At 39.3% G+C, this 12,944-nt stretch overlaps 1 protein-coding gene across 1 annotated transcript in view; it reads left to right on the top strand.

Annotated features, from left to right (window-relative positions):
• The window catches only part of Taf2 (TATA-box binding protein associated factor 2), a 108,602-nt gene that overhangs the window by 61,699 nt on the left and 33,959 nt on the right, over window positions 1-12,944 (top strand). The window contains exons 19-21 of the mRNA XM_045144174.1: window positions 2,551-2,744; window positions 3,980-4,119; window positions 5,336-5,405. Of these exons, the coding sequence (XP_045000109.1) occupies window positions 2,551-2,744; window positions 3,980-4,119; window positions 5,336-5,405 (404 nt within the window). The remainder of the gene's footprint in view (window positions 1-2,550; window positions 2,745-3,979; window positions 4,120-5,335; window positions 5,406-12,944) is intronic.

The following is a 12,944-nucleotide window of genomic DNA, read 5'->3' as shown; positions in this document are numbered from 1 at the left end:
TTAGCTAAATTGTGCTTTTCTGCATGTGTATGTGTGGCATGCATGAATGCATGTATGTGTGTTCTTGTGTGTGTACAGGTGCATGTGCATATGTGGGAGCTTGCGTGTGAAAGCCAAATACCTTCAGCCTCCTTTGAGACAGGGTCTTTCATTGGTCTGAAGTTCACCACATAGGCTAGATTGACCAGGCAATAATAAGCTCCAGGCATCTGGCTCTCTCCAGGCATGTGCCATCATGCCCAGCATATATGGACACTGGAGATTGAACTTGGTCGGTTCTCATGCTTCTGAGGCAAGCACTTTACTGATTGAGCTATTTCTCTGGCCTCTTTTTTGTTGTTGATGTTTATTGAGATAATGTTTCATTCTAGCCCAGGCTGACTTGGAATTCACTATGTAGTCTCAGGGTGGCCTTGAACTCATGGCAGTCCTCCTACCTCTGCCTCCCAAGTGCTGACATTAAAGGCATGCACCACCATGCCCAGCTTCTGACCTCTTATTTTTAATTTAATTTTTGAAAATTGTGTTACTGGGCCAAGTATGATGATGCACACCTTTAATCCCAGCACTCAGGAGGTAGAGGTAAGAGGATTGCCGTGAGTTTGAGGCCACCCTGTGACGGCATAGTGAATTCCAGGTCAGTCTGGGCTAGAGTGAGACCCTATCTTGAAAAACAAACAAAAATTTGTTACTGGGGCTGGAGAGATAACTCAGTAGTTAAGGTGCTTGCCTGCAAGGCCTAACGACCCAAGTTTGATTCCCCAGTGCCCATGTAAAGCCAGATGCACAAGGTGGCGCATGCATATGGAGTTTATTTACAGTAGCTAGAGGCCCTGAAATGCTCATTTTGCCTATGTCTTTTCTCTCTCTCCTAGCAAATACATAAATTAAAAAAATATTTTTAAAATTATGCTACTTTTCTGTTTTGTCAACACCTGGGGCCTTACACATGCTGGGCATGCAATATATTGCTGAACTACACCTAATTCTTTTTCTGAAAACAGTATTTTTTTTCAGTGACTCACCATATTTTCCAGGCTGACCTTGAACTCTGGGACTCATACCATAGCCTCTCAAGTGCTTGGATCATAGCCAAGTGAAGTCCTGGCTGTGATTTTCTCTTTCTTTCTTTTTTTTGTTGCTGTTTTTTGGGTTTTTTTGAGGTAGGGTCTCACTTTAGTCCAGGCTGACCTAGACTTCACTATGTAGTGTCAGGGTGGCCTTGAACACAGGGCAGTCCTCCTACTTCTGCCGCCCGGGTGCTGGGATTGCAGGTGCACACCACCATGCCTGGCTGTGATTTTCTTTTTAAATTTTTTGTTTATTTTTATTTATTTATTTGAGAGCTACAGACACAGAGAAAGAGACACACAGAGCGAATGGGCATGCCAGGGCCTCCAGCACTGCAAACGAACTCCAGATGTGTGCACCCCTTGTTCTTTTGGCTCACATGGGTCCTGGGAATCGGGCTTCGAACCAGGGTCCTTAGGCTTCACAAGCAAGTGCTTAACCACTAAGCCATCTCTCCAGCCCTGTGACTTTATTTTAGTACTAGATTGCTTTGTTGGTATCAGTGAAGTATGTTCTTCATTTATTGAGTCCTTATTACATTTTTGGCATCATAGTGAGTACTGCAGTACATTTTAAATTTTGATGTTGTTTGATGATACTGCTAGTGTGTGTGTGTGGTATGAGTGTGTGTGGTTTGAGTACGTGTGTGTAGAGGATGTGGTTAGGTCACACTATGAGGCCTTACACATAATAAATACTTTAAAAAATGTATTATTAGGCTGGGGAGATGGCTTTAGTGGGTAAAGGGACTATAACCAATTTTGGTTTGTAAAGCCCATCAGCCCAGCTTCAACCCACAAAAACCTGGATTTGCAAAGTGGTGCAAGTGCCTGAAGTTCATTTGTGTAGCAAGAGCCCCTGGCACACCCTTACTTACTCCCAAAAAAATTATAAATTTTTTTGAATTAAATTTTTACTAGAAGATGTGTTTATGATTTTAGATTATTTACTTATTTAGTTATTCATTGATTTATTTATTTTCTCAGGCTGGTAATATTTGTTGTTTTTCGAGAAAGAGTCTTATTTCAATCTAGCCCAAGCTGACAAGGTTTTTTATTTATTTATTTATTTTTAATTTTTATTAACATTTTCCATGATTATAAAAAGATATCCCATTGTAATTCCCTCCCTCCCCTCCCCTCACTTTCCCCTTTGAAATTCCATTCTCCATCATATTACCTCCCCATCTCAGTCATTGTACCTACATATATACAATATCAACCTATTAAGTATCCTCCTCCCTTCCTTTCTCTTCCCTTTATGTCTCCTTTTTAACTTACTGGCCTCTGCTACTAAGGATTTCCCTTCTCATTCAGAAGCCCAATCATCTATAGCTAGGATCCACATGACAAGGGGTGTTTTTAATGCTAGAAAAGTATACTTCTGAGCCATGTTCTGAGCTGAAATAATGTTATGTGTGTTTATTACTGTTTTATCAGAAGAGTTAATTTATCTTCTTTTACCTGTTCCTTGACTTAGTTTTCAGATAACTACTACCGTGCAGAAATGATTGATGCTCTGGCCAACTCTGTTACACCTGCAGTCAGTGTGAATAACGAAGTAAGAACACTGGATAATTTAAATCCTGATGTGCGACTAATTCTTGAAGAAATAACCCGGTTTTTGAACATGGAAAAACTTCTTCCAAGTTATAGACATACTATCACTGTCAGGTATCATTAAATCTTTGCTTCGGCTTTAAATATATTTTCATAACTTTAAAATTATTCTTTTTAAATAAAATTGGGATTTATATAGTAAAGGAGAAATTCAATTTTTCTGACATCTATAGATAAATTATTAGATAAATTATTAATATTTGGAAAACTTGCAGAACTTTTTGAAAATACGCAAACAGAGAGTGGGGGAGGAGAATGTGCATGCCCAGGCCTGCTGCCACTGCGTATGGACTCCAGATGAATGTACCGCTTTCGCATCTGGTTTTGTGTGGGTACTGGGGAATTGAACCCAGGCCATCAGGCACTGCAAGTGCCTTTAACTGCTGAGCCACTTCTCCAGCCTTGTCCCTTTGTAGAACTTTTTAATTACTTGAAATTACATGGTATGTTTAGTTTTTATGTTCAGCATTATATCATGAATACTTCCTCATATCTTTAAAAATACTTAATATGCATTATTACTTCATTGAATTCATGTAAACATCCCCTGTTGTTAATATTCTTTTTCTGTTGTAACTTTATGACTTGAGACAGTGTCTCATGAATAACCCAAGCTAAACTCCCAATTAGCTGTGTTGACAAGGATCCTCTTGCCTCCATTTCCAAATGCTGGGTACACCATTATAGCTGGCTCATTACCTTTTCAGAAGACTTTACATTTCCTTCAGCTTCTCTGGCGTGTGGCTTTCAAAACATTCTCTCATTTCTTTGAGTATGCTAAGAGTCGATGATAACATCAACAATTCTAACTTTCTGTTCGTATAGTAATCAACTTTTTAAAACATTTTTGTTTATTAATTTGGAAGAGTGAATATGGGTGCGCCAGGGCCTCCTGCCACAGCAAATGAGCTCCTCGTATATGCACTATGTGCACCTGGCATTACGTGGATACTAGGGACTTGACCCTGGCTGTCAGGCTTTGCAAGTGTTACAGTCAGGTTTGCATTGCTGGCAGAAAACATCTGACCAAGAGCAGGTTGTAGTCTCAGGCTAGCGTTGAACTCACAGTGATCCTTCTACCTCTGTCTTCCAAGTGCTGAGATTATTTAAGGTGTGCACTACCATGCCTGGCTAAATTGTTTTTTTTTTTTTTTTTCAGTATTTACATAGTGAATATTGAAATTTTGTCATAAACATGAAACATTGCAAAATTGAAAGTGTATTTTAATCACATTGGCTTTTAAATTTACTGTGAGAAATGAATCTAATGCAATGAACACTTTTTCTAGTTGCTTGAAAGCCATAAGGGTTCTTCAGAAGAATGGACATGTGCCAAGTGACCCAGCTCTTTTCAAATCTTATGCTGAATATGGCCACTTTGTGGACATCAGGATAGCAGCTTTGGAAGCAGTTGTTGATTATACTAAAGGTAATACCTTAGATGCCTATTTCATTTTCCTTTTCTTAAAAAAAAAATTATTTATTTGAGAGAGAGTGAGAAAGAGAAAGTGGTAGATAGGGAGAATGGGCATGCCAGGGCCTCTAACCACTGCAAATGAACTCCAGGCGCATGCGCCAACTTGTGCATCTGGCTTTATGTAGGTGCTGGGGAATCAACTTGAGTAACTCGCGTCCTTAGGCTTTTCAGGCAAGTGCCTGAAATACTGAGCCATCTCTCCAGCCCATCATTTTCCATTTTTGCTTGTGTGTATGTAATGTTCTGTGTGTGGTGTGTGTACATGTTAATGTAACCCTGAGGTGCCTTGTACACTCGCGTGCCATAGGAGATGGCTGGAGCAGAACATAGGAGTCCCACTCTATCACTTTTCTGCCTGTTCTTATTTGAGCAGGAGTCTCTTACTGATAGTAGAGCTTGCTGGTCTTTGTGGCCCCAGAGTATTCTCTGGTCTCTCTCCCCTTTGTTTAGAGGAGCACTTGACCACAGTGTGCTGTTTATGTGGCATCTGGAGGTTCAAACTTGGGGTGGTTTTAGGTCCTCAGGCTGTAATGCTTGTGCACAAGCTACACTTAACCAGTGAGCCAACCTCTCTAGCCCCCCATTTCATTTTCATATTTTTATTTATTTATTTAAGACAGAGAGAATGAGGCACACAGAGAGACTGGGCATGCCAGGACCTCCTGCCACTGTAATGAACCCCAGGTGCATGCGCCACACAGTGCATCTGGCTTTACATGAGTACTGCAGAATTGAACGTGAGCCATCAAGTGTTGCAAGCAAGTGCCAGTAACTGCTGAGCCATCTCTCCAGCACTGCCTTGTCCGCAATTTCATTTCCAAAAAGGAAATATTTGTGAAAGTCAGTCTTAGTTATTGGAGTTTTTACATTATATACAAGATAGAGATTTTAACTGTTAAAGGTTGTTTTTATCTTTTTTATAGTTACCATACAAAGTAGTCAATTTCATTGTGACATTTTCATATGTATCTGTCATTAATTGTTAGATTGACTCACTGACTTAGAAAGATATCTTTGTAAACGTAGGAACACACATGTAAAAGCTTGTCTGTAGCCTTCAACTCTGAATGAAAATCTAGCTAGAGAGTACTACATATTTAATGTTCCTGCTTATTACTTGTTAACTTATTGTAATTGGTCTCATATATCTGCTCATTGTTATTTTCAGTGGACAGGAGTTATGAAGAACTTCAGTGGCTACTTAATATGATTCAGACTGATCCCGTGCCCTATGTAAGGTTAGTTTATGTATGGTATTGTTAGTACCTAATGTAATTGCTTTTGTGAGTCCTGATGCTAGATGAATAATTTCAGAAGATTATACATAGAATACTTGTTTACGATCTTTGAAAAGATGAGAATAGATTATGCATTTTTCCTTTTTTTTTAGTTTTTCGAGGTAGGGTCTCATTTTAGCTCAGGCTGACCTGGAATTCACTATGTAGCCTCAGGGTGGCCTCGAACTCGTGGTGATCCTCCTGTCTCTGCCTCCCGAGTGCTGAGATTAAAGGTCTTTTTTTAATTTTAAACTCAGGTTGTCTTTGGAAAAACACTTTCAAAATATATAATTCATAAACATTGTTTATTCCCTATAATTAGCTATTTTGTTTTAACTTAGAGAAAACTTATATGACAGTTTAGTGAACATGGATGGTGCCTTATGTGGCACACTTGTTTGTATTGGTTAGTTTCACCATTTTGTTTGTTTGTTTTTTGAGGTAGGGTCTCACTCTAGCCCAGGCTGGCCTGGAATTCACTATGTAGTCTCAGGGTGGCCTCTAGTCACAATGATCTTCCTACCTCTCCCTCCCGAGTGCTGAGATTAAAGGTGTATGTCACCACACCTGAGTAATTTCACCATTTTGAATACAATTAAGAACAGTGTTTTAGAGTCTCATTTGTTCCATTGGGACTCATTCCTACAGGGTCTCATGTCTGGCCTCTAACCCCCTGTGCAGCTGAGGATGATCTTGAGTTTGTGATCCTCCTGCCTCTACTGCTCAGTGCTGGGATTACAGGCTTGCCCCGCCATGCCCACAGTATGTGCATTGCTGAGGATCAAACCCAGGGCTTTGTGCCTGCTACCAAGCAGTCTGTCAGTTGAGTCATGTCCCTAACCCTAGATGTAGGATTTTTGAAAAAAAGTAATATTTCATTATTAAGAAAATAACAGAGAGCCATGCATGGCATTGCACACCTTAAATACCAGAATTTAGGAGGCTGAGGTAGGAGGGTCACTGAGTTCAAGGTCAGCTTGAGGCTATAGAGGGAGTTCCTAGTCAGCTTGTGCTGGAATGAAACCCTACCTTGAACTTCTCCCCACTTCAAAGATCAAATGAAAAATAGTAGATTCTCAGTCTTGACATAGTAACTATTATTTTTCTATTGCATCATAGTTCTTTCTTTCATTTCTTTTCTTTCTACTTTCTTTACAAAAGGTAGTGTGTGCTGAAGTTGAACCATTTCTGCCTTTCTTTCTTTGTACATATAATAGGTACTTGCCTTTTCTTTTTTCTTTTCTTTTTTTTTTGGGGGGGGGGTAGGGTCTCACTCTAGCTCAGGCTGACCTGGAATTCACTGTGGTGTCTCGGTGGCCTCGAACTCACAGCAATCCTTCTACCTCTGCCTCCCGAGTACTGGGATTAAAGGCGTGCGCCACCATGCCCGGCGGTACTTGACTTAATATGACTTCAGAGAACAGTATTTTAAAGTTGAAAATAATATAGTTGTTCCAATCAGTAATGAGGACACAGACCCAGAGACCTTAATTGTCTTGTTCAGCTTGACACATGAGGTGGCAGATAATGTTCTTCTAAAATGGCATAAATCTGCATTCTAACTTCTTTGGAATCCACGAGGGCTTGAAAATCTACCAACAGTTGATCTTCAGGTTGTGTACGTTAATGAGTTCTTGATTATGTTTCCTTTTATCTCAGTTTTTTTTTTTTTTTTAAAGAGCTGGGTGTGGTGGCACACGCTTTTATTTTTTATTTTTTTATTATTTATTTATTTGAGAGTGACAGACACAGAAAGACAGATAGAGGGAGAGAGAGAGAATGGGCGCGCCGGGGCTTCCAGCCACTGCAAACGAACTCCAGACGCGTGTGCCCCTTGTGCATCTGGCTAACGTGGGACCTGGGGAACCGAGCCTCGAACCGGGGTCCTTAGGCTTCACAGGCAAGCGCTTAACCGCTAAGCCATCTCTCCAGCCCTTTTTTCCAATTTTTATTAACATTTTCCATGATTATAAAAAATATCCCATGGTAATACCCTCCCCCCCACTTTCCCCTTTTATTATTTTATTTTATTTTTTTTTTAATTTTTATTAACATTTTCCATGATTATAAAAAAATCCCATGGTAATTCCCACCCTCCCCACCCCCACACTTTCCCCTTTTAAATTCCATTCTCCATCGTATCCCCTCCCCGTCTCAATCAGTCTCTCTTTTATTTTGATGTCATGATCTTTTCCTCCTCTTATGATGGTCTTGTGTAGGTAGTATCTATTTTATTTATTTGAGACAGAGAGATAGAGATAGTGAGAATGGCACGCCAGGGACTCCAGCCACTGCAAATGAACTCCAGATGCATGCGTACCACCATGTGCATCTGACTTATGTGGGACCTAGAGAATCGAACCTGGGTCCTTAGACTTTGCAGTCATATGTCTGAACCACTAAGCCATCTCTCCAGCCTGGTAGATACCTGTTTTAATGTGTGTGTGTACCATGAACCTAGCACCAATTTTTGAAAGTCTATTTATTTTTAATTTTTAAATTTTTTTTTTTTTTTTTTTTGAGGTAGGTTCTCGCTCTAGCACAAGCTGACCTGGAATTCACTATGTAGTCTCAGGGTGGCCTTGAATTCATGGGGATCCTTGTATCTTGGCCTCCCAAGTGCTGGGATTAAAGGCGTTCACCACCATGCCCAGCAAAGTTTTGTTTATTTAACACAGCACATGCATTAGAAAGTTTATAATACTCTGTTGGTTGCAAGTGGCAAGAGAAAGTTTAAATCCAATATAAGTAAAATTATCATGTATTCAGTTTATATTAACGTTTAACTGGTATTACCATCTGTATATCTGAGATATTTTTTATTTTATTTATTTATTTATTTTTTGAGGTAGGGTCTCACTCTAGCCCAGGCTGACCTGGAATTCACTATGGAGTCTCAGGGTGGCCTTGAACTCACGGCGATCCTCCTACCTGTGCCTCCCAAGTGCTGGGATTAAAGGCGTGCGCCACCACGCCCGGCTATTTTATTTATTTTTTAGTGGGAGAGACAGAGAGAGAGAATTGGCAGCCCAGGACCTCAGTCACTGTAATTGAACTGTAGATGCTTACACCACTTAGTGGGCACATGTGACCTTTTGCTTGCCCCTCAGTGTTGTGTCTCTGGCTTACTGAGATCTAGAGAGCCAAACATGGGTCCTTAGGCTTTACAGGCAAGTGCCTTAACTACTAAGCCATCTCTCTAGCCCCTGAGATCTTATTTTAAAGATCATATGCTTGAGATGTGTTTCAAAGATTTATATTAGATTACCATAATTTTATAATATTTGAAGTTATGATAGTTATAAATCATGTGTTGTGCTAAATAATAGCTTTTAAAATGCTGTTTGGGAACTGTTAAGTTTCATTCAAATTTCAGAAGCCTATTTATAATCTGAATTAAAAATCTACTTAGAATGTGATTCATGGTTATATTTAGCATGTCTTTTTAAAATTTTTATTTATTTGAGAAATAGAGAGGCAGAGAGAGAGAGAATGGGCACACTGGGGCCTCTAGCCACTGCAAAAGAATTCCTGATGCATGTACCATGTTGTTCATCTGTCTTTATGTGGGTACTGGGGAATTGAATCTGGGTCCTTTTGGCTTTGCCTACAAGTGTCTTAACTGCTAAGCCATCCGTCCAACCTGCATGTGTTTTTCTTAATTGGTATAGTTTATTTATATAACCATTAGGGAAACTTTTTCTTTTCTTTGTCGTAGGGCATAGTTTATACTCACATTTACAAAAGCAACAAATGTTTATAGGATAAAATGTATCACAGCAATTGCTCTGTGTTTTAAATTCACTTACTTAATTTTTTTGAGACAGTGTCTGTATGTAGTTTAAGTTGGCCTCAAACATAGGTGGTTCTTCTGTGTCTTTTCCTCACGAGGGCTGAAATTTCAGACGTGCACTGTGATTCCCAGCAAGTACAGCATTTGGGGCCTTTTCTTTTAATCATTTTTTATATATTTAATATGAACTTTATTTCTTTATCATTGCTATTCTTTAAAACTCTTATTTACATCTTAGAGAGAAGGCTTAGTTGTTAAAGCATTTGCCTACAAAACCCAAGGACCCAGGTTCGGTTCCCCAGGACCTACATAGCCAGATGTACAAGGTACATCATCTAGAGTTCGCTTGCAATGGCTAAAGGCCCTGGCACACCATTTTCTTTCTCTTTCTATCTGCCTCTCTTTCTCAAATAAATAAATAATAATTAAATCTCATTTAAGTGCCCATCAGATATGGTAGAATTCTCAAGATGTGGATGCATACCTAACCTTTCCCGCTTGAAGTTGTTGGCATGTCCTTCTCCTATCCCACATGCAAGCACTTTACTTTTATGGCTTTTAAAACTCATAGTAGAATGGCCTTCAATACGAACCATATGTTCTAAAGTATGTAGATTTTACAATCTTGTTTTTATTGTTGTCTATTTCAGAATTAGTTTTGATAGAGCAAATTGCCCCTTAAACCTCATTATTCTCCCCTTGTTTAATACTTCTATATGTACTAATGGCATAGTTGAATTATCTGATTATTTTTGTTTCCTCCACTGTTGTATAGCTCAACAGAGACAGGGATCTTACCTTCTTTTGCCACTGCATGTCAAGCAAGTGGTTAGATTATATTTTTCTCTCTTTATTCTAATTATGCATGTATTTATGTAAGCATATATGTTCTACGTGAAACCTAATTCATAGGTTAAGGAAAATTATTCCGTTCCTATTATAACAGCTATATATAGCAACAAAATTTTAAGATGTAATTTTAAAATGTTTTTAGTAGTTGTGTCCTTTATGAGTCCTCAGTCTTATAGGAGGCTGAAATCTCCATTGTAGTATAGAAGAACCTCATTTTTGTATTACCTTCTCTGAGCATTTCAGATTTCAAGTTTGTTCTTTATTAAGATATTTTATGAGCCGGGCATGGTAGCACATGCTTCTAATACCAACACTTGGGAGGCAGAGGTAGGACGATCACCGTGAGTTTGAGGCCACCCTGAGACTACATAGTGAGTTCCAGGTCAGTCTGAGCTAGAATAAGACCCTACCTCAGGAAAAAAAAAAAAAAAAAAAAAAAAAAATATATATATATATATATATATATATATATATATATATATATATATATATATATTATGAATTATCTGACACAAGTGTCTTCTGCTTAACTATGTATTTACTTGACAAACTACTACCACTTCCCCCTCCTCCTGAGTTTTTTGTTAATTTCACATGTCTGTCAAAATTAAAAAAATAAAGTAGATGCAGAACTGAAAAGATGGTTCAGTGATTAAGGGATTTGCCTGCAAAGCCTAATGACCCAGGTTTGATTTTTAAGTGTCCATATAAAAGCCTGATGCACAAAGTGGTACACGTATCTGGAGTCCATTTATAGAAGCAAGAAGCCCTAGTGGGCCCATTCTCTCTGTCTCCTCTCTCTCTCTCTCTCTCTCTCTCTCTCTCTCTCTCTGCTTACAAATAAATAAATTAAAGATGCATAGGTTTAGAGCTTTAAATATGTGTCTGGTTTTTAAATTAAAATTTTTGATTTTGGAAATTAAATTTCAGTAAGAATGAGAATGACTTAAACAATTTTTTTGTTTATTTTTATTTATTTATTTATTTGAGAGCAACAGAGAGAGAAAGAGGCGGGGGGGGGGGGTGGGAGGAGGGAGGGAGGGAGAGAATGGGCACCTCAGGGCTTCCAGCCACTGCAAATGAACTCCAGATGCATGTGCCACCTTGTGCACCTGGCTTACTGGGGAATGGAGCCACAAACCGGGATCCTTAGGCTTTACAGGCAAACGCTTAACCACAAAGACATCTCTCCAGTGCCTTTTTCTTTTGAGAATGACTTTTTACAGTTCTTATACAAATACTAGGCCTAATAGTGCCTGCTTATAATTTCAGTATTTGGGAGGCTGAGGCAGGAGAATCTCAAGTTTGTAGTAGTTCGCCTCACTAGATATCTGACCAAAAGCAGCATGTGGAAGGAAGCTTTTAAGCTTAGTCTCAAGGGGAAGTTTTGTCATGGCAGGGCAGAGCAGAGGCTTACCGTCACATCTTGCCACAACAGCTGGAAGCTGGCAGGACACAGCAGGAGTGGACTGGCTGTGGTAGAGGAGGGGTGCGTCTATAACACCTCCTCTAGCAAGTGTCCACCTCCCAAATTGACACCTGCTAGGGATTGAATATAAGACTATCACAAACCCATGATGCTGTGAGCACCTCTTTACATTCAAAGTACTACAAAGTTCAAGGTCAGCCTGGGCTATATGATGAAACTTTGTCTCAGTAAAATATATTTGGAAAACCACAAGAACCATATTAAGAAGAAATTGGTAGTATAGCTAACTATTATTAGCTATTTTAATTTGTTATTTCATAGTTGCTTTATGTACATATATAGTTATACTTGCTTTAGGTTGTAAAGTTGAATATAAAGATGCCACAGACTTAGCCTCCTGTTTTGGAATAAGCATGGTCATGATTAGAATGTATCTGTTCCTTGAGGGATCACTCTTTTAATCAGTGATGCTTCTCCTAAAAGATTTCTTAGGTTTGTATTTGTTTTGGTTTAGATTTAATTCACTGCCATTTATTTTTAAAGAGTGATTAGATATGGGATTAGATTGTCCCACTGAAAGTTTGTAAATTTTTCTGACAAAAAAATATGATTTTGGGCTGGAGAGATGGCTTAGCGGTTAAGCGCTTGCCTGTGAAGCCTAAGGACCCCGGTTCGAGGCTCGGTTCCCCAGGTCCCACGTTAGCCAGATGCACAAGGGGGCGCATGCGTCTGGAGTTCGTTTGCAGAGGCTGGAAGCCCTGGCGCGCCCATTCTCTCTCTCTCTCCCTCTCTCTGTCCTTCTCTCTGTGTCTGTCGCTCTCAAATAAATAAATAAAAAAAAAATTAAAAAAAAATATATATGATTTTGCTGCTGCAAACATTTCACAAACCTGTGACTTTCTAGAAATTTGCTTTAGGTCTAGTCCAGATATGTAAAGTATATACTTGTATATACTTTGTGGTTTAATCTTTCAAAAAAATAAGCATTGGATTTCATTGTCTTATCTATTTTGAATATTGTTTTCAATCTTTAATTATTTGTTTCCATGTAAAAACCTGCATATGGGCTAGAGAGCTGGCCTGTTGGTTAAGGTGCTTGCCTGCAAAGCTTAACAACTTGGGTTCAATTCCCCAGTACCAACGTGTTGCAGTCCGGTTCGCATTGCTGGTAGAAATCATCCAACCAAGAGAAGCTTCTGGGAAAAAGAGATTTGTTTTGGCTTACAGGCTTTAGGGGAAGCTCCATGATGGCAGAGGAAAACGATGGCATGAGCAGAGGGTGGACATCACCCCCTGGCCAACATAAGGTGGACAATAGCAAAAGGAGAGTGTGCCAAACACTGGCATAGGTCTAACACCCATAAGCCCACCCCTAACAATATACTCCCTCCAGGAGGCATTAATTCCCAAATAGCCGTCAGCTGGG

Source organism: Jaculus jaculus, chromosome 2, assembly GCF_020740685.1.
Source record: "Jaculus jaculus isolate mJacJac1 chromosome 2, mJacJac1.mat.Y.cur, whole genome shotgun sequence".
NCBI lineage: Eukaryota > Metazoa > Chordata > Mammalia > Rodentia > Dipodidae > Jaculus > Jaculus jaculus.
The sequence above is the reverse complement of the archived record's forward strand: the minus strand, read 5'-3'. Positions and strand labels throughout refer to the sequence as shown.